The 24,844-nt window shown below is 66.8% G+C and overlaps 6 protein-coding genes across 17 annotated transcripts in view; 4 read left to right on the forward strand and 2 right to left on the reverse strand.

The window, feature by feature from the left end:
* FANCA (FA complementation group A) overlaps positions 1 to 275 on the forward strand; it is a 34,936-nt gene extending 34,661 nt beyond the window's left edge. For 6 of the 9 annotated variants that reach the window (XR_013938256.1, XR_013938257.1, XR_013938258.1 and 3 more), the window contains exon 42: positions 7 to 63. Coding sequence is in view for 3 of the 9 variants with exons in the window: in XM_080552142.1 (XP_080408268.1) it covers positions 7 to 114 (108 nt within the window). In the remaining 6 variants the exon portion in view is untranslated. Of the gene's footprint in view, positions 1 to 6 lie in introns of all 9 variants that reach the window. The other 3 variants (XM_080552142.1, XM_080552143.1, XM_080552144.1) reach the window with 1 other exon arrangement.
* Positions 201 to 8,200, reverse strand: ZNF276 (zinc finger protein 276). The gene is made up of 11 exons (XM_080552146.1): positions 7,975 to 8,200; positions 6,333 to 6,642; positions 6,176 to 6,228; positions 5,304 to 5,801; positions 4,280 to 4,358; positions 3,061 to 3,141; positions 2,485 to 2,595; positions 2,331 to 2,406; positions 1,742 to 1,859; positions 1,385 to 1,484; positions 201 to 984 (listed from the first exon to the last, which is right to left on the reverse strand). The coding sequence occupies exons 1-11, from the start codon at positions 8,180 to 8,182 to the stop codon at positions 699 to 701; spliced, it is 1,920 nt and encodes a 639-aa protein (XP_080408272.1). The 5' UTR covers positions 8,183 to 8,200; the 3' UTR covers positions 201 to 698.
* Positions 8,201 to 8,287: 87 nt separating this feature from the next.
* On the forward strand, positions 8,288 to 13,064 carry VPS9D1 (VPS9 domain containing 1). Its single transcript, XM_080552147.1, has 16 exons — positions 8,288 to 8,468; positions 8,610 to 8,682; positions 8,787 to 8,879; positions 8,962 to 9,124; positions 9,280 to 9,391; positions 9,493 to 9,555; positions 9,869 to 9,921; positions 10,000 to 10,087; positions 10,267 to 10,352; positions 10,447 to 10,910; positions 10,995 to 11,124; positions 11,203 to 11,399; positions 11,480 to 11,561; positions 12,110 to 12,214; positions 12,297 to 12,408; positions 12,926 to 13,064. Exons 1-15 carry the CDS (start codon positions 8,355 to 8,357, stop codon positions 12,370 to 12,372), a joined length of 1,899 nt encoding a protein of 632 aa, XP_080408273.1. The 5' UTR covers positions 8,288 to 8,354; the 3' UTR covers positions 12,373 to 12,408; positions 12,926 to 13,064.
* SPATA2L (spermatogenesis associated 2 like) lies at positions 12,830 to 14,331 on the forward strand. The gene is made up of 2 exons (XM_080552155.1): positions 12,830 to 13,220; positions 13,298 to 14,331. Exons 1-2 carry the CDS (start codon positions 12,927 to 12,929, stop codon positions 14,234 to 14,236), a joined length of 1,233 nt encoding a protein of 410 aa, XP_080408281.1. The 5' UTR covers positions 12,830 to 12,926; the 3' UTR covers positions 14,237 to 14,331.
* A 311-nt stretch (positions 14,332 to 14,642) lies between these two features.
* On the reverse strand, positions 14,643 to 18,229 carry CDK10 (cyclin dependent kinase 10). Of its 4 annotated transcripts, none has more exons than XM_080552157.1 (13): positions 18,071 to 18,229; positions 17,680 to 17,752; positions 17,396 to 17,467; positions 17,185 to 17,287; positions 16,984 to 17,065; positions 16,753 to 16,820; positions 16,373 to 16,425; positions 16,176 to 16,245; positions 16,006 to 16,065; positions 15,749 to 15,872; positions 15,530 to 15,669; positions 15,235 to 15,287; positions 14,643 to 15,163 (listed from the first exon to the last, which is right to left on the reverse strand). In XM_080552157.1, exons 1-13 carry the CDS (start codon positions 18,164 to 18,166, stop codon positions 15,060 to 15,062), a joined length of 1,098 nt encoding a protein of 365 aa, XP_080408283.1. In that variant the 5' UTR covers positions 18,167 to 18,229; the 3' UTR covers positions 14,643 to 15,059. The 4 variants fall into 4 exon arrangements, with proteins under 4 accessions (XP_080408283.1, XP_080408284.1, XP_080408285.1 ...); XM_080552158.1 differs by having other exon boundaries at positions 18,089 to 18,192; XM_080552159.1 differs by having other exon boundaries at positions 17,185 to 17,303; positions 18,071 to 18,177.
* Positions 18,230 to 19,251: 1,022 nt separating this feature from the next.
* CHMP1A (charged multivesicular body protein 1A) lies at positions 19,252 to 24,571 on the forward strand. Its single transcript, XM_080552162.1, has 7 exons — positions 19,252 to 19,319; positions 19,427 to 19,446; positions 20,246 to 20,323; positions 20,891 to 21,037; positions 21,201 to 21,329; positions 21,708 to 21,895; positions 22,627 to 24,571. Exons 1-7 carry the CDS (start codon positions 19,313 to 19,315, stop codon positions 22,646 to 22,648), a joined length of 591 nt encoding a protein of 196 aa, XP_080408288.1. The 5' UTR covers positions 19,252 to 19,312; the 3' UTR covers positions 22,649 to 24,571.
* Positions 24,572 to 24,844: the final 273 nt, after the last annotated feature.

A 24,844-nucleotide genomic window follows, 5' to 3' on the forward strand; every position in this document is an offset into this window, starting at 1 on the left:
CCCCAGTTACTAGACGCGTGTGACCAACTTGACCCTGAGCTGGGAGCCATCCTCCTGCATCGCTCGAGGCCGGCCGCAGCTCTGGACCTGGACGAGGAGCTGGTTCTGTTCTGAGGGCCAGGCAGTGCCACCCTGCTGACTGGGGACAAGGGACAGACCCTGTGCTACCTTTCTTTCTCACCAGTGCTGTTTCTTTACAATTACTTTGTAAATAATTTATTACAAGCATAACCATGAAGCTCTTGTTACAATAAAAAGTAGGTTACAAATTTCAATTTAGTCTTACTTTGGGAATCTTTTTTTTTTTTTAAACCAAAACAAAATGTCTGCTTAAAGTTGCTCCACTGTCCTAGGTACCCTTACAGCCACCTGCGGGCAATACTGTACAGGCAGCAGCTTGTGCAGGTCGGTAACAGTTGTGGGCCAACTCTGTTTCTACAACTGTGTGCGTGGGGAGAACGGGGACAAGAAAGGGGTGCTGCCAAACATCCACTCCCCTTGGATTAGACAGACTCTTAGTACAACACTGCTGAATCAGACGTGAGCATGGAGAATCACAGCATGATAACAAGCTTTTTCTGAGCAAGCTGAAGCTAATTCCACTGAGTTCTTTGGAGACTAAAATGTAGATTAAAAATCATCTCCACTCTGCTGTATGGTTTCTACAGGGCTGGACTGGGAAATCTGCCCCGTCCCCCTCAGGTGGGCTCCTGCTGTGCAGTCACTTCTGGCTTTACTGCCTGGCTCTCTGAAGTCCCTGAAGTATTTAGGAGGAGAATAGGCTCTGGCTCCAGTGGCTTGGTTTTGTCCTGAGTCTGGGTCAGAGGGTGCACCATGGACATGTGGACGTTAAGGTTATGGGCCTTCTCAAAACGCTTCCCACACTGGTCGCAGGCAAACTCCAGCTCCGTCTCGGCTTTGTGTTTGGTCATGTGGTACTTGAGCGATGCGCGCTGCCGGCACTGGAACCCGCAGATTTCACACCTGCAAGGCAAGGCACAGGCTTAGCTCCCAGCCCAAGCTGTCTGGCACAGGGACCAGCTCACCTTAGGCTGTGCTGACCAGGACCTGGGGCTGCAGGAGAAGAACAAATGCCACAGCCTCAGGGGCTGGCTCGTAGCATCTCCTAAAACTGCCCTGGACAAGCAACACCCTAACCCTCAGGGCTGGAGCTGAGCAGTCGCCTGAACAGGAGCAGAAGGGGTGAGACCTGCTCAGCAAAGGGACGTGCTGGAGCTGGGGCACGCGCTGCAGAAGCGGATGAACATTTAAAGTGCTACAGGCAGGGCTGCGGGCAGGGAATTACCCTGTGCTAAGGACACCAGAGCTTCCCGACGCCTTCTGTCCCGTTTTTAGCTACGAACAGATGATGATGTGCACTTACTGGAGGGGCTTCGCTCCCGAGTGCCGCATCTGATGGACCGAGAGGTGTTTGCGTTGCTTAAAGGTCTGCCCGCATTCATCACAGATATAATTCCGTACCTCTGCAAGGGAAACGAGGAAAGGATGGCCGCTACTGCATGAACCACACACGAACAGCTGCCCACAGTTACTGGGGGAAGCTGAATTCCGCCCCCTGCCTCAAATCCCCCACGCGATGGCTTCTTACAAGCTTCTGTGTCAGGATGACAGTTCTGCAGCCCCCACAGAGCCTTGCTACAGCGCCCATCAGCCTCGTGCAATGAATCAGTTGGCACTGCTCACACCCATCCCCAGTGTGATCAGGACTGTGCAGACCCACCTGTATGAATGAGTTTCACGTGCCGCTGCAGGTACCGGTCAATCATGAACACCTTGTTGCAGCCTGGATGAGGACAGGGCCTCTCCCGAACTTCTTCGTGATGCTCTTTGATGTGTTTCTGAAAAGAAAGGACAGAGCTTCTAAATGCTGATCTTAAAGCGGAGATCACGGCTGCATTTTCTCCAGAGGAAAAAAAACCAATCCCCCAGGAAATGAGACCCCCATCCTGGCAGCCTTGCGCACCGTCACTGTTTTGCCATGAAAAAAAGAGACTTGCATCCAAATCCATCCCTGGCAGCAGGGACTTAACAGGACACAGCGCAGCTCGTTCCAAGGGCTGCTGCCGAGCCAGTGGCAGGCTTCCAGAACAGGAGGAGCGCGCTGAGCCAGAGCAGCTCCTTTTCCTTTTGGAAGCACAGAAAACGGCCAGGGACGCTGGACGGACTGCTCCCTTCCGTGACTCACGCGGGCACTCACCCCCCGCAAAGCTAGACGGCGAACGAGAAGTCACGGACCTTCCCCTCGCACGAACGCTGCTCTACAACACTCAAAGCTGCAGGTTTGAAGTAGGAACAAGTCCTGACCCTACCTTCATGCCGTCTGCCCCTCTGTAGACAGCTGTGCAGCCCTGGTAAGGACACTTGTAAATGGTGGGCAGCTCCTCCCTGCAAAGCAGAGGCTTGCTGTCAGCCGGCGTGCCGGGAGCCAGCGCTGCCGCCCCGCCACACCCGGCTCTTTATTACCTTTCACATTTGATTTTTTTTTTCCAGCCTGGCTTAGGCCCTGGCTTCTTCCTTACTTTGGGCTCTTCTGCCTTCTTTGCTTCTTTGCTGTCACTCTTCTTGCTAGAAACCCTCCAGGAAGGAAGACGGACATGTGTTTAACACTTAGGACATCTGCTTAATACTTGATGTTGATTTGAGCCCTCCCACCTAACTGTCCCTGCGTGTTACACCTGGCCTGAAGGCTCAGCCTGATGCCTGACCTGGCAAAGCCCAGGCTACACAGGAGCACGCGTGCCATCACATAAATACATGCGAGCCGAGCTGCTGTATTTACTGCAGGGCCTGGGGAAGAGGAACGCGGCCGCGCTTTAACCTGATGGGCAGCTCGGGGAACGCATGTTCTGGGCATTACAGTTACCTCGGGGGCAGGAAGGCAGGGATGTGGGAGAACTGAGGCCAGGCAGGAAAACAGAGCTCGTCTGCCCAGCTGAGCCCTGCCCCGCGGCAGCAGAGCAGAGGTGGGCACCAGCCCTGCTGCTCATCCACAGCCCCCTGCCAACCACACCGTGCTTCCAGAGGGGGAAAGCCCCTTACTTCTTCTCAGGGTAAGGCTCGAAGGAGTCATCTGAAGATTGCACGTTTCTCTTCTCATTCTCATCATCACTCAAGAAGTCTCTGAGAAAGAGAGAGAAGATGCCCTTTACCGACAGAGGACACGCCTGACGCTCCAGCACCAGCAGCAACACGCGTTCTGAGCTCCCAGCACGTTCATCACCCCCACAGAACCGCGCAGGAACCGAAGCTCCACGTGTTCTCCTCCCCCGCAATCTCCCAAAGCAAATAAAGCCTCGGTGAACACAGCAAACAGCAAAATCGGCTCCTTTTAGGGTTAGATCTCTCTAAGATTAACTGAACCACTGTCAGGAGAACAAAAGTTGTCCATTACTGAAAAGATCCGATGTCGTAACCAGTTCCTATACTAGGAAAAGTAATTTTATAGAGCAAGAACACGATATGATCGTCTGGCACAGGTTAATTGAGCTGCAGGTCATTCAGCGTTTCCTCATACGTAGCGGCCGCATTTTTGCTGGGATGTTTTGTTTGGTTTTTAAACCCTACGCTATACAAGAGGCAATTCACTCTGTAGCCAGGAAGCCAGCAGTAAGTTTTTGGGGTGCTTTCAGTGTGACAGATTTACCTGCCACACTGCGCTAAGTTTGCACTTGGCCGTTCAGCACCTACACTCAGTCACCAGCCGTGTACCAGCCTCGTTTCACTCCTGGGTTTGGAGAACTCGGCCAAAGCTCTGACCAGAAAACCCGCTAGGCTGCCAGCGTCCCACTCCCACTCAGACTTCTGCGCAAACGCTCCCGCGTGGGATGAGTTCTCGGGGTCCCACCTACTGCCCACGAGCTCAGGGCTGCGCACCCGCACCCCGCTGCCCCGAGCTGCTGAGGGGAGCAGCGTGGGGGCGAGACGGAGCCGCCAGCAGCCTGCTGCCCCACGCAGGACCGCGCGGCTGCTTTCCCAGGGCGCAGGGCCTGGCGCAGAGCACGGCCAGGTCTGCTGGAAGCAACCAAACAGAGAACACACGCGCACGCACACGCCGATGTGCAAACACCCTGCTGTGGCAGAGGCGGCCGAGGGAGGGAGCTGAGCGCTGCCACCGCAGAGAAACCGCTCTGCGCCTCGGGTGCCAGCTCCCAGGGCCTCCGGGGACCGGGTCTCTGGTGGAGAAAGAGCTCTCCGAGGCCTCTCATTTCATACTCGCAAAGAAGACATTAAGGCTATTTTAAACCCACTCTTCTCTCACCCCTCAGAAAGGTCACTGAACTCGTCTTTTACCCGCTCATCCGACGTTGTAGACAGAACCTGCTTCCCACTCAACTGTCCTAGGAAATGAAGGAGAACAAGGTGCGTTACTAGGAAAAGCAGTGAGAACGAGCCAGCAGAGACAGCTGCCGGGAGGGCACTCTGACTTCACTCATGGTGGCTCATACTGGAGGGGAAAAAAAAAAAAAAAAAAGCGCTCCACGACAAGTTAATGATTATTTAAGCCAAACTCCAGGCCTCGTGTGCTCCAGGAGCAGCATTCTGCCTGCACCCCAGGGACCGGGAGAGCCCTCACCCTGCAGCTGCCACCAGCATCTTTTGGTTTCCCCAGTGACAACTGCTCTGTAACTGGCAGGCTCATTCCCCACTGAGTCACAACTGCCTTTTCTCCTCCCAGCAGCAGACATCTCACAGGGCTGTTAGAGATAAACACATCTCGACTTCTGGAACTCGGGATCAGCCTAAGTCCCCAAGTTTTAGGGAAGAGGGGAGCGCAGCAGCAAGAGCAAGACCCAAGCGTCTCCGGGGGCTCCTGCTGCTCGCCATCACCCTGCAGCTGCAGCTGGGGAGGGTTCACACCCGATCGCCGACACGTGGACAGGGTTAGGACTGATCAGAAACCAACACCTGGCAGACGGTCAGAACTAGAGGCTGCTCTGCACCGCTCATGTCCCTGGGCGAGGGCAGGGCCAGCTGAGGAACGGCCAAGTCTCACCCCTCCATCAGAGGGGAACAAGAGGCACAGGGGCGAGGGGACGGCTCTGGCTGCAGGGCAACGCGGCCAGCCGAAGCCCCGCGCCCCCCCTTCCCTCTGCGAGGTTTGCTGTCCGAGACCAGAGACAATTTTCCAGGCAACCTGTGCTTCCCGGTGGGATCCGAGTCCCTCTGAGGAGCGGTGGTCCCCGAGGAGGGCACCCCAGCCCCGGCACCGCTCCCTGGGCCAGCTCTTGAGATCTCGGCCTTCCCCAGAAGCCTGGGAGAAGATCAGAAGGCAAATCCCTTACCTGTGGCGCTGCTCAGCGGTGACACGGGCTGGGGCAGGGCTTTCTCCTGTAACGAGGCCGTGCTGTCCAGTTGCGAGTGAGATGAATCCCTGTTCTGCGGCGGCTCATTCTCCACGTTCAGTGGCACCGATGTGGTCCCTTTGTTTGCGGGCTGCTGGCAAGGAGTTGTCCTTACTGGAGCATGCTGGGGTTTGGGAGCAGAAACAGCCTCGGCATTGTCTGCCCCTGCCCCGTTGTCAGTCAAACGCTGCGCCGTGCCCTTGCTCCACTCCCGTTTGACAGACAAGGCATTGTCAACGAGCACCGTGCTACAGTCAGAATCCGTGTCCATGACGTAGTCGTGCCCGTCCCCGCAGCCCCAGACGGCGCGGATGATCCCGCAGTACTCGGAGGACAGCACGCTCTGCAGGCTCGGCACCGACTGGCAGCCCCCGGCGTGCGCGTGCGCCCACGTCACCAGGCTGTGCAGGCACTGCGGGCTGGAGGTGATCAGGTCGACTGTTGGGAGGGGAGAAGCAGCGGGCGCAGGGTCAGTGCCTGCGGACCCGCTCCCGATGGCTCCCGAGCCACTGACAGCGGCTGGGTCAGGCTGGTGCTGCCCCCAAACCCGCTCTTCGCATTCCCCACGTAAGCCAGCGCCTTTCCAGCGCGGCGCTGGGACGCCGGTGCCAGTGAGGATCCTTCTGGGGACGCGAGGGGAGAGCTCGTGGCGGAGGGAGGACGGGGCAGCGTGACCGCCCAACCCGGCGTGTGCCGGGACAGCCCTGCCGAAGGACGCAGGCACCGCCCTGCCCCAAACACCCCAGAAAACCACCCCCCTGTGCCAGAACTGCAGGAAGAGAAGGGAGGCAGCTCCGTGAGCAGCTACTCACCCAGGCAGGAGGCACCTCCCTCCACGCCAGGCTGGGCCGGGGCAGCGCTGCTCCTGCAAGAGCCAGAACAGCAGCGGCAGCGTTACAGCGGGACCGCACCGACACGTGGTGCTTTACTACTCCCGATAACTACCGGGGGCAAAGAAACGCAACGTACTTTCCTTTCGACTTGGCGTGGCCCGTGGGAGACGCGTTCACCCTCTGAATGAACGTCCTGAGGACGCTGCGGCATTTGTAGAACTGGGCATGGCATTTCTTGCAGACGAACTGGGGGAGCGCGGGGTCCTGGCGCACCGCCACCCCGACCAGCCGCTGGAAGTCCGTGAAGAAGACCTGATCCACGCGGCGCTGCTTCTCCGAGTTCTCCCCCATCACGGGGACTTTCCCAAAAGCGTTGCGCAGGCTCCTGGAGGAGAACTTCCCATGGCAGAGGCGACAGTATCCAGTACTCAGGGCTCTGCCAATTCCTGCGAGAGAAGGATCGGGTACAGCTGCTTGTGCCTGCTCCAAGAGCACGCAGCCAGCTGTGGCCCGAGGGCACCGGCACGCAGGAAGACATTCCCCGTCCCTCGACCCAAGTCAGCAGGCTGCCTTCGAAGTGCTGGCCTCAGTGCAAGCACAGGAAGGCCAGGCAGGATGAGACCTTCTCCAGGACTCAGGGCAGCCCCTGACAGAGCAGGGGCTCCGCAGCATCACCGCTGTGCTGCGCCCCAAACCCCCCGACGTCCCTGCCCTGCGCCCTGGGGAGGCTGCTCCAGACCCAGCTCCTCCCGGCCGTGGTGCTCGCAGGGCTCTCGCGCACCCACACTTCCTCCAGCACCATCCTCCAGCTAAGTCACTCTTCTCCCTGCCCGGCGTTTATCTCCAGAGTATTTATAGACAGCGGCGGTGGCCCTCTGTGAGCCTGCACCGCCCCAGCTCTCCCCCCTCTGCCACCCCAACGGTTCTGCCTCATCACAGCCTCATCAGGGCCATGGCCGGGCTCCAGCCCCCTCCAAAAGGGCAGCACACGGCAAGCGATGGTGGTCCTGCCCCTCACCCGGGGGGTTACAGCTCCTGCCCACTGCCCCAGGAGCTGCCTCTGGCCACGCCAGCAGCAGCCATCGAGCTCCAGAGCCTCAGGTTCCCACTGCACCCGGCAAGGGGCTCCTGTGCTCGATGGGAGACGTGGGGCTGGGGGGCACAGCACTACAGGGAGCGCTGGGGAGGCGACAGCGGTACGGAAGGGCAGCACGTGCCAGCAGAGCGCTCACCAGCGCTTCGGAGGGCTGAAAACCACCCCTCGTTCCCAGGCCAGCCGCCCGCTCTCCTCCACGCACCCCCCCACGGGGGAAGAGCCCCTCGGGCGCCCCTCGCCCTGACCCACACCGGGGCACCCACGTCTCCCCCGTAGCCGCCGCGTTTGCCGGGCCACCCAACCCAGCCCCGCGCAGCTCGGGGCCCAGCCTCACCTCCCGCCCCAGCAGCGACACGCACGTGGCCGTCGGCCCCGCCGCGCCCACCGCGGGACAGACGAGGACGAAGGGGGCTCCCTGCCACCCGGGCCTCTCCCCATCACCTTCCCAGCCCCGTCCTCACCACCCCGGCCCTCCGGTGGTGCCCGCGGAGGGGACGGCTCTGTCCCTCGTGCCCAGGAGGTCGCAGCCAGGCTCGGCCTCGCCGCCCGAGGCCCCGAGCGCCGCCGCCCTCGCACCTCCGAGCCCCGCGTGCCGTGCACGGGGCGGGACGGGACGAGGCCCCCACCGGCCCCCGTGAACCCAACCCCCCCCCCCGCACCGGGGCACCCCGCGGGGCCTCACCTTCCTCCGCCGCCCCCCCGGGCCGTGCCCAAGCGGAGGCCGCCGCCGCCACCGGGGCCCACCCCGCGGCCGGTTCGGGCCTCGCCGTTCCCTCCGCAGGCCCCCGGGCCGCCGCCGCCGCCGCCCCGGGCCGCCTCCGGGGCTCGGTCGAGGCCGCAGCGGGGCCGCCCGCGGCCGCCAGGAACCGCCCGCGCCGATCGCGCTTCATCGCCGCCGCCGCCGCCGCCGCCGCGGGCCCGGCGCGCCCCGCCCGGCCCCTCCGCCCCGTCCCCGGCAGCGCCTCCAGCGGCGGGGAGGCCCCGGCCCGGTCCGTCCCGGTTTAGGTTCCCCCCCCCCCCCAACACGGCCGGTACCGGGGCTCTCCGGGCGTTCCGGCCGCCATGGCGGCGGCGGCGGGTGGCGGAGGCGGCGGGGCCGGGCCGGGCCGGGCTTTGCAGGCCGCTATGAGGGCGGCGAGCGGGGCTCTGGAGATGGACAGCGGGGGGAGGCCGAGGGTGAGCGCCGGAGACCGTAAGGGGAGGGGGGGGGGGACACGGGGGTCCGGGAGTGCCCCCCCCTCCTCCCCCGGACCCCCGTGTCCCCCCCCGAGGGCTTTTTAGCACCCCTATTTCACCCCCGTTTTATTTTTACGGCAGGAGGCGTACGTGGAGTACCTGAAGAGCATCGCCCTCATCTCGCAGGCCCTGCAGGACGAAGCGGCGCTGACAGGTAGCCCACCCCCCAGCCCCTGTTGTGTCCCCCCCCCGTGAAGGGGACACGGGGGGGGAAGGAGATGACGGCCCTACAACCCCCCCCCCCCTTCCTCTGCGCAGATGGGGGCGAGGGGCTCGGCCCCGACACCCCGAAGATGCTGAAGTTGGCGGAGCAGTGCCTGGAGAGGGTCAAGTCCCTGGCGGCCGCGCTGGGTGAGCACGGTGGTCCTCAGGGGACGAGGGGGGAGAGCAGGGGTGGTGGCAGGGGTGGCTGGACCCGTCCTGCCCTCCCCAGGCAAAGCCAAGGTGATACCGGCCCCGCAGGAGCGCGGCGGGGGGCCCGCTCCCGTCTCCAGGCACCGCAGGGTCTTCTCGGATGAAGGGGGCAAGCTCTCACCTTTCCTGCCGCCGGAGATCTTCCAGAAGCTGCAGATCGCCGAGGCGCAGGGAGCCCGCAAGTGCGTGGGGATGGGGACGTGGTGGGCTGGGAGCAGGGGCTGTGGGGTCAGCGTTCGCCCAGCCCCACTGCTGGGTCCAGAACGGGGCAGCCCTGAGCCGGCCGCGGTGCCTGGCTCGTGTGCGGGGTCAGCCCTACGCCCCTGGTTCCCCGCAGGGAGCTGACGCCGCTGGAGGAGGCGTCGCTGCAGAACCAGAAGCTGAAGGCTGCCTACGAGGCGCGGGTGGCGCGGCTGAACCCCAGCCAGGCCGTGCAGAAAACCTCGCTGGTAAGCGGGGAGCAAGGGGGTGGTGGCTGCCGGCAGCTGGGTGCGGTGGGTCCCGCACCCGGGCTTTTGTCGGGCGTCACCGACGCAGCATCGCTTTGCAGACGCTGTCCCTGCAGCGGCAGATGATGGAGAACCTGGTGATCGCCAAGGCACGGGAGGAGACCGTATCCTTGCTGCTGGGAGAGAGCTCAGAGCAGGGGCTGGGGGCTGTGACAGGATGTGGGGTCTGAGTCCTGTCCCGTTCCTGGCTGGTTTGGGGGGCCGAGGTGGGAGAGGCGCAGGCTGTGCCTGTCCAAGCTGCCTCCATGGCACCGCTCAGCCACCACGGGGGTCCCGGGAGGCTCCCGCCGTGACACCCCATGCACCCGGCCTGTGCTTGTGGTTGCTGTTTCGTCAGCCACACGAGGGCTGTGCTGGGTGAGCGGGGCTGGCGCGGGGCTGCTGCAGTTCCGGAGCCTTGACTCTGCCCTGGCCCAGCTGCAGCGGAAAATGGAGGAGCGGCGGCTGCGGCTGCAGGAGGCGGCCAACAGGTGAGGGCACCGGGTGTCGCAGTGGGGACGTGGAGGCCTCCCTGCATGCACCCTCACCTGGGCCCACGGCACCCCCAGGAGGTTCTCCAGCAGCGTGGCCCTCACCCCCGAGGAGCAGGAGCAGAGAGCGCTCTATGCCGCCATCCTCGAGTATGAGCAGGACCACGTGAGTACGCGCTGGAGGCTGCTGCCACAGGCGCCGTGGGGGCAGGATGACGTGCTGTGGGGCAGGATGACGTGCTGTGGGGCAGGATGACGTGCTGTGGGGCAGGACACCACGCTATGGGGCAGGGCGAGGTGCTGTCCCCCCCTGTCCCTCCTGATGGACCACGGACGCTCCCTCAGGACTGGCCGCGGCAGTGGAAGGCCAGGCTGAAGAGGAGCCCGGCAGACCTGTCCCTGGTGACGGGGCTCTTTTCCTGCCTCTTCAGGTACTGCGGGGCTGGCAGGGGGCTCTGCTTGGAGCCGGGGGGGGGGCACAGCCGCCTGCCAGTACCCCCCTCACCCCTGTCCCTCTGCTTCCAGCTTCCCCGAGCACCCCATTGCCCAGCTCCTGCGCAAGCTGCAGTGCGCGGTGTACACGCGGCTGTACCCGGCTGTCAGCCAGAGCAGCCCCGAGGCCGCCCCTGTGGCCTCCACCGGCCTCGCTTTCCTCTCGCTGGATGCTGGGGGGCCCCTGCCTGCGGAGCCGGGGGGCCGGCGGCTCCGAGCCTCCCGCAGCCTGCACTGCATGTTCTCCGTGCCCGAGCACGGCCCGGCCGAGCTGCGGCACAGCCTCTCCAGCGCGCCCCTCGCCGACAGCAGCACCGACGCCCCCGGGACAGAGGGGGAACCCCAGGCCCCCCGGGAGAGCTCCTTCGAGGACCTGGAGCGGTTCCTGGCGTCACCCGAGGACTGGCCCCTGGGGGAGCCCCTCGCTGGCCCCGGGCAGGCGTCGTCGCTGCAGGAGCAGCTGAAGGGCGTCGTGCGGGACATCCACAACGCCATCGGTGAGGGGGGGACGGGGCATGCGGGAGGGGGACGGGGTCTTGCTGTGCCCAGCCGAGCGAGCTGCGTAACTCCTTCCTTCCCAGACAGGCTGCTGTCCCTGACCCTGCTGGCCTTCGAGGGGCTGAACACCGCCGCCGGCAAGGACCAGTGCCTGGCCTGCATCGAGGAGGCCTTCTTCCCCCCGCTCTGGGCCCCGCTGCTGGCCCTCTACAGGTACCGCAGCACCGGGGCTCGGCTGGGGGCTCCTGTCCTGGCCCCCCTGCCCCAGTAGTCCCCACTGTTTGCCCGCAGGAGCGTGCACCGGCCCCGCGAGGCGGCCCTGGCCCACAGCATGGAGCGGCACCGCAACGCCAGCCCCGCCGAGATGGGGCTGCCCTCCCGGCTCTTCCCCGCGGCACCCAGCTCTTCCCCCGCCTACGGCGCTGCCGTCGAGGACCTGCGCCTCATCCCGCTGGAGACCTGTCCCCGCAGGAAGCTGGACTGCATCGGTGCGGGGCCGGGCCGGGGGCGTGCTGGGGTGCGCGGGGGGCAGCGGAGGCGCCCCTCAGCACCCTGCTCTGTGCCGCAGTGCGAGCCCTGCGCAGCATCTGCGAGTGCGCCGAGGAGTACTGCAGCGCCCGCGACAGCCGGGCCCCCGCCTCCGGCATCATGTGAGTACGGCGCTGCGAGAGGGGCGCCCGGCCTGGGGGGGCAGCGGGGCTGGCGCTCCCTGGTGCCACAGGGCTGCTGGTTCCTGAGGTGGGTACTGGTAGCCATGGGTGCTGGTGGCCATGGGTGCTGGTGTCCTTGGGTGCTGGTGGCCGTGGGTAACAGTGGTCACCGGTGCCAGTGAGCATGGGTACTGGTGTCCTTGGGTGTCATCGGCCATGGGTGCCCAGTCGCCATGGCTGTCAGTGGCCATGGGTGCTCGGTGACCATAGGTGCTGGTGACCATGGGTGCTGTTGTCCTTTGGTGCTGGTAACCAAGGGTACTGCCGTCCTTGGGTGCTGGTGGCCATGGGTAATGGTGGCCATCGGTGCCAGTGACTATGGGTGCCGGTGTCCTTGAGTGCCAGTGGCCATGGTTGTCAGTGGCCATGGGTGCTGGTGACCATGGGTGCTGGTGACCATGGGTGCCGGTGTCCTTGGGTGCTGGTGCCCCCGGGTGCCGGTGGTGCCGGTGCCCGGCGGCCCACCTGAGGTCGCGTGTCGCCGGCAGCGGTGCGGACGACCTGCTGCCCCTCGTCTCCTTCGCGGCGCTGCGCAGCGGGCTGCCCCAGCTGCTCCCCGAGTGCGCGGCGCTGGAGGAGTTCATCCACGAGGGGTAGGGGGCTCGGGGGCTGGGGGGGGGGGGGCCGGGGAGGGGGGGGTGCCGTGACACCGGGCGGTGACGCCGCGTGCCGCAGGTGCCTGCTGGGCGAGGAGGGGTACTGCCTGACGTCCCTGCGCAGCGCCCTGGCCTACCTGGAGACCCTGCCCTGAGCCGCCCCCGGGACCCCCCCCGGGACCCCCTCCCCGGCAAGTGGCGGGGCCGGGCCCGCGGGGGGGCGCTGCGGAGCTTCCCCCCCCCCCCCCGGGAGGGCTCCGCCCCCTCGCGTGACGTCACGGTGGGCGGGGCGCGGGAAAGCGGAAGGGGCGCGGGGCCGGGCCGGGCAGGTGGGAGCGGGAACCGGGACCGGGGGGGGGGGGGGGGGGTGAACCGGGGGCGGGGCGGGGCGAGGGAGCCGGGGCCGGGGCGAGGCCACGGGGCGGGGACCGGGCGGTGCGGCGGAGGGGATCGGGGGGGACCGGGCCCGGGGGCGGTGCTGGGGCGGGGAACCGGGGGGGGGCACCGGGAGGAACCGGGGCCGGTGCGGGGCCACGGGGCGGGACCCGGGGCCGGGAGCGGTGCCGCGGCGGGGAACCGGAGGAGTACCGGGGGGAACCGGGGCCGGTAGGGGGCCACGGGGCGGGATCCGAGTTGGTGCTGCGGCAGGGAACCGGGGGCACCGGGACCGGTAGGGGCCCGGTGGCGCTGATCCGAGGGCTCCCGCAGGATGTGCGCGGGCCCGGCGGTGCGGCAGGAGTACCGGCGGAGCCTGGAGCGGGGCCGCGCGGGCGCCTGCCCCGACCCCTCGTTCACCGAGAGGCTGCGGCAGCGGCTGCGGGCCGAGCCGGGGCTGCTGCGGGCCCTGCAGGACGACGCCGGCGCCCTCCTGGCCCGGGGGCTGCGGGGCCGCCGCGAGCTGGGGCCGGCGCTGCGGGGCCTGGCGGCCGCCTTCGAGCTGCTGGAGCGGGCGGCCCTCAACCTCTACCTCTTCCCCTGGCGCAAGGAGTTCGGCACCGTGCAGGTGGGCGGGCGGCGGGGGCCTGGGGGGTCCCGGGGAGGGGAAGCGGGACCCCCGGCGTCACCCCGCTCTCCTTGCAGACCTTCTCGGGGGCCTACGTGCACTCGCTGCGGGCGGCGCTGCCCGAAGCCGACCTGCTGCGGAGCTTCGGCCGCCTGGGCTACGTGCGGCGGGACGAGCACCGCCTGGCCGTGTGCCGCCGGCCCCCGGGCGCCGAGCTGGCCGCCGCCGCCTGCGGCTTCTTGGCCTGCCGGCTGGAGTGCGAGATCCTGGCCGAGGTGCTGCAGCGGCTGCGGCCCCACCGGCCGCGCGCCGAGGAGCTGCTGGAGGCCCGCTGCCTCGCCCGTGACGCGGAGGCCTGCGTGGAGATGCTGCAGGAGCTCGTGCCGGGAGGCGGCGAGGCGGCGGCCGCCTGCGACGACGACGATGTGGATCTGTACCGGGAGATGCCGGAGAGCCCCGGGGACGGCGGGGAGCAGGACCTCAGCCCCCCAGCACCGAGCTCCCGGCTGTGGAGGGACCCTACAGGGCTGCAGGAGGCCCAGGATGTGCTCAGGAGGAGCTGGGACCTCTGCGAACACAGCGAGCTCGGGCGGGAGCTGCTCCCCACCATCCCCAAGCCAGACGCTTCCTCCTCCTTCTCCTCCTCCTCCCCTCGCTTCTTCCTGGAGCAGGAGCTCAGGGGGGGTGGCGGCAGCCCCCAGGCGCTCCCCCCAACCTGGCTGCCCCCCGGGGAGCCCCCACCTGGCAGCCAGGCCGAGGCGGCGCCCGCCAGCGCCCCACAGGAAGCCCCCGAGCTGCCCCGCTACCAGCTGCACTCCTGCCTGCGCCAGGGCGCGCTGCCCGCCTACTGCTGCACCACCTGCCAGCAGCTGCACGCCGGCACCTGCACGGCCGGGCGGGCCTGCCGCAGCCAGCACCGCGGGCAGGAGCTGCGCGGCGAGCGGCAGCAGCGCCTCTGGCTGCAGCGGACAGAGGTGGACATGCTGCTGGCCGACAGCTCCAGCACCCGGCCCTAGCAGGGGCCCCGGGGGGGCGCAGCGGGACGGGCCCCCTGCTCCAGCTGCTGCTGTAAACGGCTCCGTGCGTCCCAGTAAAAGGTGGCTGCCTCGCGGCACGCTGGTCTTGTCTGCCAGGGAGGGAGCGGGGAGGAACGGCCCAAGGACCCCCCCAGAGAAGGACTGGGCACCCAGTGCTGTCTCCAGGGTGGTTTCGTCCCTGGGGGGGCTTCAGCTGGGGCCAGCTCCACGCCGGTGCCAACCCGCAGGAGCAGCTCTCGCCTCGCAGCACGGCTGGGCCAGGCCTTGCCTCAGGCTGGGGGGGGGAGGCCGAGCTGGGCACCCTCAGCCCTGGGCAGGGCAGGGGAGGGCGAGGGCCGCATCCTGCCTGGGTCCTGCCCCAGGGACCTCGCTCACACCACAGACGTTCGTTTGCAGCTGCTTTTATTGACAGCACAGTCGGGGTTACACCGCGCAGCCCAGGGCTGGCCCCGCCAGCCCCCCCCCCGTGTCTCTGTACCAAGCCCCGTTCCCCCCATCCTCCTGCCCCCCCCCAGGCTGTGCCCCCATTCCACCCCCAGGGAGGAGGCGGCGCAGGGCTGAACCCCACCCGGGGGCTGCGCTCCCAGCCCCAGGAGGGGACCGGTGCTGTGATGGGGTCACAGCTCGGGCTCTGGCAGCCCGTGGACGTTTTGGTGCGAGCGGCTCCCCGCGGGGCTGAGCGCAGGACCTGCAGCGCTGCCAACGGGGGCAGCCCCCCCAGGCACCACACCCCCTTGGGGCTGACGGGGCTGTCCCAGGAAGGCGCCAGCACCTCCCGTTACCTCCCGCTGCGGGCCGGGGCTCAGGGCTTGCCCCGCTTCGCCTGGCTCTCGGTGCCCGCGCTGGTGGAGGCTGCCCGCTTGTTGCGGTGGTGCGGGAAGGTGGGCATGAGCTCCGGCTCGCAGGCTGGGGGGGCAGAGAGGTGGGTCAGCGGGGCCCGAGCTCCGCAGCCCTTGGTTGGTGGGGGATTTACTTACGGAGGGGCTTCTCCTTGAAGTAGGAGCTCTCCAGGCAGTCTTTTGCCGTCGCCCTGCGGGTACAAGGGCACGCGGCAAGCTCTGCTCCCGGCCCGAACGCGCTGCTGCCTCCCCTCGCCCTCACAGGTGGCCGGCTCTCCCGGTCCCCAAACCTGCCCGCGCTCTTCCCCGGTCTCGTTTCCACCCCAGCACCCGCCCACGGGGCTGAGCTGCCCCCAGCCCGAGGGAAGGTCCCCACCACGCGGGCACAGCGACACCAGCAGCCCCGAGCCCTGCCCACGCACTTGGCTCTTACCGCTTCTTGGGATCGTACATGAAGAGGAAGTTGAGCAGACGCAGCCCAGCCTCCGAGAGCCAGGGGAACTTGTGCTTGAGGTTGTTGTAAGGCTGCTTCCGCAGGGTGTACTGACTCACCAGGGGCAGCTTGGAGAAACCCTGAGGGCAGGGGTGCGGAGCATCAGGCGCGGGCAGGGAGGGCGGGCAGGGAGGGCAGCGCCCGTGGAACAGCCCTCACCGGCCAGATGTTTTCGTTGGGCGTCCCCAGGAGCTGCACGATGAGGTCGATCTGGTGGATCTCGGAGGTGCCCGGCAGCAGCGGCTTGTGAGCCAGCAGCTCGGCGAGGATGCAGCCCACGGCCCTGCGGCGCAGGAGCCAGCGGTGGCAGGAGAAGCCGGCCATCCCCACGTGTGCCTGCAGTCCTGCCTCCCGTGAACCCCCCCGGCACCGCCCAGCCAGCCTCGGCCCCCGCTGTCCTTCCTCCCCGCCCTTACCACATGTCAATGCTGGTGGTCTGCGTCGTCATCCCCAGCAGCAGCTCGGGCGCTCGGTACCTGCGCAGGGAAGGGGCAGGTCTGCAGGAAGCCCCCCCGCTGCCCCCTGCAGGGCTCGCCCCGTGTCACCCCGAGGCAGCACAGCTCGGGGCCCCGCACCCGGCACTCACCACAGCGTGACGACTTTGGGGGTCATGGGCTTCGGCGGCATCCCGTACGTACGTGCCAGACCGAAATCCGCTGCAAGAGAGGGGCAGGCCCGAGGTGAGGGGGGAGGCGAGCTCCGCGCTCCGGCTGCTCGTGGAGCAGAGGGAGAGCTGCAGGCACATCCGCAGCAGGAACCGCCGGGGGAACCGCAGGGGCTCACCGATCTTCACGCAGCCTTTGTCAGTCATGAGCAGGTTAGACACCTTCAGATCCCTGCCAGGAACACCGAGGGGCCGGTCAGCGCCGCCCTGCACACGCGGCTCCTCCCACGCCTGCCCTTCCCCAGGGAGCCTGGGGAGACGCCGAGCCCCCGAGCTGGCTGGTCACTGAGAGAAGTGCATCTCGCCGTGCCCGCCCTGCCACGGCTCCCACGCTGCCCGTCAGTGTTTGCCCCACGCCCCCACCCAGTTTCTCCACACGGCGCTCCCTGCTCCCGCGGCAGGGGCACAGGAGCTGAGGAACGGCCCCGCAGTTCGAGGGCTCTGCAGGCTGCCTCCCAGCGGTCCCCCCTCCCCACCACGCCTCTCCCCGCGCTCCCACCTGTGGATGATGTACTTCTCGTGCAGGTACTGCAGGCCCCTGAGCACTTGCAAGATGATGCACTTCACCTGGAGGCAGAGGCCAGCGGCGTCACCCACTGTGTGAGCAGCACCAGGCAGACCGCAAGGGTTGCAAGGCACAGGGAACCCACGCTGGTGGCCAGGGTGTTTTGGCTGGAGTCACAGCCCCCTCTCACGGGTGGCATCCCTGAGAGCCTGACCCAACCTTTACCTGAGCCTCAGAAAAAGGTGTCTGCATGTTCTCCAGAAGGCTGGCGAGGTCCTGCTCACAGTAGCCCATTACCAGGAAAATACTGGAGGAGATGGGAGAGAGGCAGGTAAGGCACGGCGTGTGCTGGAGCACCAGGAAGGCATCGCCTCTGAAGAGCAGGGAGGGCAGGAGATGACAGGAGGACAGAGGGGGCACTCTCACCTCTCGAGGTGGTTCCCCACGACCACCTCCTTCAGCTCCACGATGTTGGGGTGGTGGAGCTCCAGGAGCAGGGTGATCTCCCGCAGGCTGCTGACGGGCATTCCTGGGGACAGCGAGAGCTGCACTGCATGAGCGCCTCAAGCAGGGGCCACGGGCGCTGCTGTCTGCACGGGGAGCCACCCTTGCCACGGCTCCCCTGGTCCTCTATTACCTTCTTTCTCATTGTCCATCCGCACCTTCTTCAGTGCCACGGTCTCATCTGTTACAGTGTCCCGGGCACGGTCTGGAAGAGCAGCCAGGCGCTCAGCACCAGGAGGCAAACCCTGGCTTTATTCCCAATTATCGGTGGGGCACTGGCACCACTGAGCCCCTACCCAGCCTGTCCCGCTGCCCCCTGGCCCAGCACGCTCCGCTCCCAGGGCAGGTGCCCGTCCTTCCACCCAGGAACCAGCCCCATCCCGGGCCGGGAGGGCAGCCAGCCAGCCCCGCACTCACACACTATGCCGTAGGTGCCCTCCCCGATGCGATTCAGCTTCTCGAACTCCTTCACGCTCCGGCACCTCCCCAGCTGCAACCAAAGCGGCGGTCACGGGCGGGAGCTGCCCGTGGGGCGGTCTCCCACGAGCGGAGGGAGGCACTGCCCGACGGCAGCCTGGCGCCAAGCCCCGGCCCTACCCCCACCGGGCGGGCGGCGGAGCTGCCCCGGCCCCTTCCGCTGCAGGGACGGCCCCGGCCTGCACCCGGTGCCCCCCGGCCCCCCCCTCAGGGCCCGGGTCCCCCCCCTCAGGGCCCGGGTCCCCCCCTCAGGGCCCGGGGCCTCACCTCACCTCACGGCCCGGCGCCCCCCGAGTCCCCACCTCAGGACCCTGCAGCCCCGTCCCCTCACCCTCTCTGCCGCCGGCACCTCGAAGAAGCCGTCCGCCCATAGCCGCGGGAAGCGCAGCGGCTCCAGCTCCCCCTCAGCGCTGCCGCCCTCCGCCATGGCCGCCCGCCGCCCGCCCCACGCATGCGCCCTCCCGCCCGCCGCCCGCCCCACGCATGCGCAGTGCCGCTCGGCACCGCCTCACGCGTGCGCAGTGCCGCTCGGCGCCGCCTCACGCGTGCGCAGTGCCGCCCAGCCGCGCAGCCCCCGCCCTCCCCGCGCGGGGCCCTAGCAACGGTTGCCAAGCGCGGCCCGGCCCGGCCCGGCCCGGCGGAGGCCCCGGGCCCTGCCCACCGTGAGGCCCCCGCCGTGCCCGGGCCCGGCCCGCAGCGCTCGCACCCGGCGCGGTCTGAGCCCAGCACTGGCGTTTACTGAGACCCGGGGCCGTGGGGAGCCCCGGTCACAGCTCCCGGGGAGCCCCCGGGACGTGCTCCCGGTGCCGGTCAGCCGCCCCCGCGGCGTGCTCCGTCACCACCGTCAGGACCGCGTCCTCCGAGGGCGCCGTGACGATGATTTCTGGGGCGGGAGCGGGGCTCTTCTCGTCGTCTAAAAGGACCGGGGGGAAGCCGTGCGTGAGGGGTCACCGTGAGGAGCCTCACGGCGCCCAGCGGCACCGGCACCGGCGGGAGCACCGGGACCGCCCCGCTCTGCGTGGGGCCCGCCGGGAGGTCCGGCCGCCTCCGAGCTTCGGGGGCACGCACCCACCGGGCAGTGGGTCCGGAAATAAAATTTCCCTCTTGGGAGTCAAACGGGGTCGAGATGGTGACGGGCGACCCCGGCGGGCGGCAGCTCCCTGTGCACCGGGGGGCGTCCGTGTCCGTGTCCGTGTCCGTGTCCCCGTTACCGTCCCTGTCCAGGGCGCACGGTCCCGCCGAGCCCCCGTTACCCTTCCCACGCAGGGCCCTGCCGAGCGCCTGCCCCATGGCTGCCGTCGGGGCCCCGGGGCCTTTCTGACGGCCGGGCCACCGGCACGGCACCGGGCCCCGCGGCACCGGGCTCGCCTCGCCCCGGTCCCGGTCCAGCCCTGGCACGGCCCGACCCGGTCACCGCGCTGCCCCCAGCCCCGGGGCCGGTCCCCCCGCAGAGCCCCGGTGCAGCCCCCCCCCACCTCCGTGCCCCGCCCCACCGGGGGCCGCCCCCACCGGGAGGCGGCGCGCGCAGCCCGGAAGCGGCGGCGGCGGCACCCGGAAGCGGCGGCGGGGCAGGATGGACGGTAAGGACCGGGGGGGGGGGGAGGCCCCGCCGCACCGGGCCCGGCCCTGTCGTGGCCCCGGGGGGCTCCCGGTGCGGCGGGGCGCTGAGGCCGCTGTCTCCCCGCAGACACGCTCTTCCAGCTGAAGGTGAGCGCGGCGCCGACCCCGCCGGCAGCCCCGGGACGTGCCCGCCGCCCAGGGGCCGGTAACGGCGTTCGTGCTGCGGGGGGGGCAGTCCGGGCTGTTTTGGGGTCCCTTGGGGGGGGGTGGGGACAGGGACCTTTTGCCCCCCCCCTCTTGCCCCCCCCCCTTTTGCCCCCCTTCTTTTAACCCATCCTTTTTTACCCCCTGTATTTACCCCTCCATTTACTCCCCCCTTTATCCCCCCCTTTTTTTTTAACTCCCCTTTCTTTGCTCCATCTTTATACCCCCCCTTTTATACCCCCTTTTTTTAACCCCCCTTTATACCCCCTTTTTTTAACCCCCCTTTTATACCCCCTTTTTTTAACCCCCCTTTTATACCCCCTTTTTTTAACCCCCCTTTTATACCCCCTTTTTTTAACCCCCCTTTTATACCCCCCTTTTTTTAACCCCCCCTTTTATACCCCCCTTTTTTTAACCCCCCTTTTATACCCCCTTTTTTTAACCCCCCTTTTATACCCCCTTTTTTTAACCCCCCCTTTTTTAACCCCTTTTTTTAACCTCCTCTTTTTAACCCCCATTTATACCCCCCTTTTTTTAACTCCCCCCCCTTTTTAACCCCCACCCCCCCCCCCCCGTGGCCCTGTGGGTCCCTCTCTAACCCGGGGAGCTGCTCAGCACCCCAGGGTGCTGCCCCCCCCGCGAGCAGCCCTCCCTGTGGAGGTGGGGGCGCTTCCCAGGCCCCCGAGTTGCTGCCGCCGCCTTCCCCGCTGTGTCCCGGCGCTAACCCCCGCTTCCTTTCCAGTTCACGGCCAAGCAGCTGGAGAAGCTCGCTAAAAAGGCTGAGAAGGACTCCAAGGCGGAGCAAGCTAAGGTCAAAAAGGTGGGTGGCAGCTCGCCACGGAGCCACGGGTGCCGGCAGCCCTGCCTCCTCCTGTGCCCTGCCAGCTGCGTGCCATCGAGGGACGGGGAAAGCTCTCCGGGCTTTGCTGTGCACCGGCAGTCGCAGAACATTGGCCTCAGAAGGCTTTAGGAATGTTTTTTATTTCACTGGGAGCATGCTGGGGCACAGGCTCCCCAGGGAAGCGGTCACAGCACCGAGCTGACGGAGCCTGAGAAACATGTGGGCGTCAGCGGGCATCGGGTCCGATCGCTGGGGGGTCCCGTGCGGGGCCGCGAGTTGGACTCGGTGACCCTGGTGGGTCCCTTCCAGCACAGGGGGTTCTGTGATCGTAAGTCCCACGCTGAGATCTCGGCTCTGCTGGGCGTGTGTGGTGCCTCCCTGTGACGCCGAGAAGGATTTAATTCCATTCCCAGGGCGTGCTCCGTGTTCGTAGGGGTCGCAGCGAAGCTGCTTCCTGCTGGAGGCCTGTCAGGCAGAAATGGATCGTGCTGGTTCGTAAACGTGGAGTGGAGTCTTGGGGCAAGCAGCTGCCCTTTGCTTTTCCAGGCCCTTCAGCAGAAGAACGTGGAATGTGCTCGCGTCTACGCGGAGAATGCCATTCGCAAGAAGAACGAGGGGCTGAACTGGCTCCGCATGGCTTCCCGAGTGGATGCCGTGGCCTCCAAGGTGCAGACAGCCGTGACGATGAAAGGGGTAAGGGCCTCTGTTCTCGAGCGTGGGGCGTTGAGGGTGGTCTGCGCCCTGGTGTGGCACCCCTGGCCGCGCTCTGCCCAGGGCTCTGTGCCAGGGATTCGCTCTCAGCAGCGATGACTTTGCTTTTGGGCAGCACCCACGAAGCAATCTCCTCCTCTTGCAGGTGACCAAAAACATGGCTCAGGTGACTAAGGCTCTGGACAAGGCTCTGAGCTCCATGGACCTGCAGAAAGTGTCTGCTGTGATGGATAAATTCGAGCAGCAGGTTCAGAATTTGGATGTTCATACGTCGGTAAGTGGAGGAGGCCTCGGGGGGTGCGGGAGGACGGGCACTGTCCTGTGTGTCTGGCGCGTGAGAGAGGCTGGGCAGGCCACAGCCCTGCTGCGCAGCAGGGAAGGGTTTTGCCACGCAAAGAGGCAAAGTGGCAGGGGAGGAGAGGGAGGAGGGAGGCTGCTGTCCCAGCCAGGGGCTTCGCAGATGGGGCTGTGGAGGACTGGGCCTTGCAACCCCTTGCCGTGGCCTTGTTGTCAGGCTTGAGGCCATGGGGACCGTTCTGGTGCAGGGGCAGTGGTGGTACAGGGTCTGTGGCGTGATTTTTGAGGGGAAGAAGTTGTGCTGGACCGAGCAACTTTCCCTGTGGGGCAGGCTGACGGGCTGTCTCTGTTTCAGGTCATGGAGGACTCCATGAGCTCCGCCACCACCCTGACCACGCCGCAGGAGCAGGTGGACAGCCTCATCGTGCAGATCGCCGAGGAGAACGGCTTGGAGATCATGGACCAGCTCAGCCAGCTCCCCGAGGGGGCTTCGGCGGTGGGCGAGAGCTCGGTGCGCTCCCAGGAGGACCAGCTGTCACGGAGGTTGGTTCTCTGCCGGGTCCTTCGCCTCGCGCTGAGGCAGTCTGAATTCTTCACGGGGGTCTCCCATCAGCATGAAAGGCATGAATTACCACGTCGTGGTTGGCCGAGTGGGTGCTGAGCTCCTCTGCAAAGCTCAGGCGAGCCAGAGCCCTGCAGTGTGTGCCAGGCATTCCCCGCTGGGTACCTGGCCAGGCCCGGGGAGGGCGCAGGCAGGCGAGGTGGCCGCTCGGGGCCGGCTGCTGGCACCTGGCAGCGAGCTGTCCTCGATCCGGCACCGAGCCGGCTGCCCCTGCTCCGTGCTTGCCCTCACGCAGCTGCAGCCAGCTCCGGGAACAGGCTGTCTCGCTGGAACTGCCCCAGGAGGAGCCGATCGGCTTCCTCTCCCCGCTCCCTCCGCACGCAGCTGCTGCCAGGGTCCCTCAGCGCGACGGCACCGAGGTGGCAGCGGCCCCGTGCTGCCCTGGGGGAGGCACCAAGCGGCTGCAGCCACGGGGTACCCACGAGAGGAGCTGGGAGCCCCATTTCTGCAGCAAAATAGCTGCACTGATGACAGACGCTGTGCGTTTCCTGCAGGCTGTCAGGGCTGCGTGCTCCGGGGCAGGATTTCTTGCCTCTCCGCCGCTGGAGGGAGGCAGAGTCGTGCCCTGGACGTGCTGCCTCCTAAGTCCTCCTGCCTGGCGGCCGTTCCTGGCTGCTCTCATGCCGCTTCCCTCTTGTTCTCTCCCTTCCAGGTTGGCTGCCTTGCGGAATTAAGGTCTCCCGCCTCCCCTGCGGACTGCTGCCACACTGGTTGTATGGTGTGTGGGGACGGAGGGACCCAGGACTCCTTCCCCCCTGCCCGTTATGTCCTTGCTCTGACCTGCTGGCCGGGCAGGGCCGGCCCCTCCTGCAGCAGCACGTCCCCAGCCCTGCCCGCCTCCCCGCAGACATCTTTTGGGGTGCGACGGTGACCGGAGCAGGCAGAGATCCCGGCAGGGGGGGATGGAGCAAGGGCAGCCCTTCTCTGGGCTTGACGGATGCTTCGCTGGTTCTGATTTTAGGGTGATTTTTAGGGTGTTCTTCATTTGAGGGTCGCTGTCGGTTTCTCGCGGCACCCCCTGATGCAACGTGCCGCTCCTGATTTAACACTAAACGAATCCTTCTGGGGGTGGGTTGTGGCGTCTCCTGGGGTGCTGGCTGCCTGCCTCCTCCGTGCGTAGCACGCTTGCTACCTGCTGTAGGGCCTCCCAGCTGTGGGCAGCACCCGGCGGGGGCCCGCAGCAAGCAGCTGTGCCCTCGGTGTTGCAGCAGGAGGGATGCGGGCTCGCTCCCCGCGGGGCGGTGGTGTTTCTGTGGGGTTTGTGCCTTGCAGGAAGGTACGTGGGTACGCCGCCGCACCTCTCGCCTAGCAGTGACCTTCCCCAGCCCCTGCTGCCCGGTTCGTAGCCATACCTGCTGGCCCTGCTTGCAGACCTCGCCTCGCCGACTCGCCTGGCCCTGGCAGGCTGACCCTCCCCGCGTCTCTACCACGAAGTGGCCTTTGAAACGCTCGTCCTGCCCCGCCAATCCGCCCGTGCCCCCTCCCAGCGCTGCAGGCAGTGAGTTATCGGGGCCGTGACCCTGTGGGGCCGGTCCGTGCCTGGCACCGCAGCCTCGTCCTGGCCGCATTGGGCGTACCGGGGTGGGTGCCAAACCCTCCTGGGCACGCATCCGCCTGTCCCCTGGGTCCCCCTCCCTGCTGCCATTTCCTCCCCGCTGTCCCCACCTTGCCACGTCTCCGTGCCCGGGGGGCTGGCGGTGGGCTGGGGGGGAGGCGCGGCAGTCGGTGCTCCCAGCGCCCCTTCTCCCCCGTGACTCCCCGAGGTACCGGGTGGGTGGGAAGCTTGCAGAAAGGAAACGAGGCTTCCTTTGGCTCTCAGGAGGAGGAATTTCAGCCTTCTCGCTGCAGGCCATGAGTGAGGACCCTGCGGCCGCCCAGCCCCGCAGCGCTGGAGCTGCCCCGGTGCGCCCGCAGCGCGGAGCCGTGCGGCACGCGGCTGCTGCTGCTACCGCGGGCAGCTCCTGTCCATCAGTTTTGGTGGGAATTCTCGGTCACACGCGGCCGCTGCGTGGGGCTGGGCTGAGAGTGGGGCCTCGGCGGCTGTCTGTGGGGCAGGGGAAGCGCGGGGACGGGCGGCAGCCCCCATACACCTCCGGTGCTGGCGCCCGGCCCGGCTCAGGCCACGGACACAGGGCAGGACACGCTCCAGGCCGGGGCCACCTCCTCAGTGCTTGTAACAAAAACACGTCGTGCTGTTTGGATTATTATTTTTCTTCTGAGTTCAGTGGCCTTGGCTGCATGTGTCTAGCTGAGAGAGCCTTCCGCCCTCGTGTGCCGGGGCAGGGACGTGGGGGGGTGACAACAGGGCAGCAGGAGGGGGCTTTGGGCTGCAAAGCCGCTTGTGCACGGCGCCTGCACCACGGAGCAGGGCTGCCACCAGCACCTGGCCCTGCATCGGCACCGGGCTGGGGGCTGGGACGTGCCCCCCGGCCCATGGAAACACTCCCTCTTCCCCTGTGATGTTTCTGTCTTGATTCCTGTTGGGTTTTTGTTGTTGTGTTTTGTTTTTTTTTTAAGCTTGTCTCCGTTGCCTTTTTCTTCTCCAACACACTGTTGATTACCTTCTGCTATTTTAAATAAAAACTGCCTGAACAGCCGTCGTGGTGTGCACAAGGGGCTCGGGCACGAAGAGGGGAGCCGGGCGGTGAACCCCACCGCAGCTGGGGACAGAACTGGGGGTCCCGTGGGGCTCAGGTAGGGAGGAGGGAGAGGCCGGTCCTGGTCCTGCAGCCTCCCTGCCTCCTGTTTTGGGAGAAGGGGAGCCCCCACCTGCTGTCCCCATGGGACTGGGGGGTCACAGCCTGTGGGGGCGGCCGAGGGGAAGGCCCCTGACGTGTTTGGGACACCCTGCGTGCCACATACCTACGCCT

Source organism: Anser brachyrhynchus, assembly GCF_964034855.1.
Source record: "Anser brachyrhynchus genome assembly, chromosome: 12".
Lineage (NCBI taxonomy): Eukaryota > Metazoa > Chordata > Aves > Anseriformes > Anatidae > Anser > Anser brachyrhynchus.

Bases quoted from the DNA above. Each gene is read 5' to 3' on its own strand.
- CHMP1A (XM_080552162.1), top strand. The intron at 20,324-20,890 runs GTGGGTGGCAGC...TTGCTTTTCCAG, and splicing joins AGCAAGCTAAGGTCAAAAAG to GCCCTTCAGCAGAAGAACGT. The intron at 21,330-21,707 runs GTAAGTGGAGGA...TCTCTGTTTCAG, and splicing joins ATTTGGATGTTCATACGTCG to GTCATGGAGGACTCCATGAG.
- SPATA2L (XM_080552155.1), top strand. From the start codon at position 12,927: ATGTGCGCGGGCCCGGCGGTGCGGCAGGAGTACCGGCGGAGCCTGGAG. The intron at 13,221-13,297 runs GTGGGCGGGCGG...CTCTCCTTGCAG, and splicing joins AGGAGTTCGGCACCGTGCAG to ACCTTCTCGGGGGCCTACGT.
- ZNF276 (XM_080552146.1), bottom strand. From the start codon at position 8,182: ATGAAGCGCGATCGGCGCGGGCGGTTCCTGGCGGCCGCGGGCGGCCCC. The intron at 1,485-1,741 runs GTGGGTCTGCAC...TTTCCCTTGCAG, and splicing joins CGTGAAACTCATTCATACAG to AGGTACGGAATTATATCTGT. The intron at 985-1,384 runs GTAAGTGCACAT...CTTGCCTTGCAG, and splicing joins TCGGGAGCGAAGCCCCTCCA to GTGTGAAATCTGCGGGTTCC.
- CDK10 (XM_080552157.1), bottom strand. From the start codon at position 18,166: ATGGCGGAGGGCGGCAGCGCTGAGGGGGAGCTGGAGCCGCTGCGCTTC. The intron at 17,753-18,070 runs GTGAGGGGACGG...CTTTGGTTGCAG, and splicing joins AGGTGCCGGCGGCAGAGAGG to CTGGGGAGGTGCCGGAGCGT. The intron at 16,246-16,372 runs GTGAGCCCCTGC...CCTCTCTTGCAG, and splicing joins CAAAGGCTGCGTGAAGATCG to CGGATTTCGGTCTGGCACGT.
- VPS9D1 (XM_080552147.1), top strand. From the start codon at position 8,355: ATGGCGGCGGCGGCGGGTGGCGGAGGCGGCGGGGCCGGGCCGGGCCGG. The intron at 8,683-8,786 runs GTAGCCCACCCC...TCCTCTGCGCAG, and splicing joins GGACGAAGCGGCGCTGACAG to ATGGGGGCGAGGGGCTCGGC. The intron at 11,125-11,202 runs GTACCGCAGCAC...GTTTGCCCGCAG, and splicing joins CCGCTGCTGGCCCTCTACAG to GAGCGTGCACCGGCCCCGCG.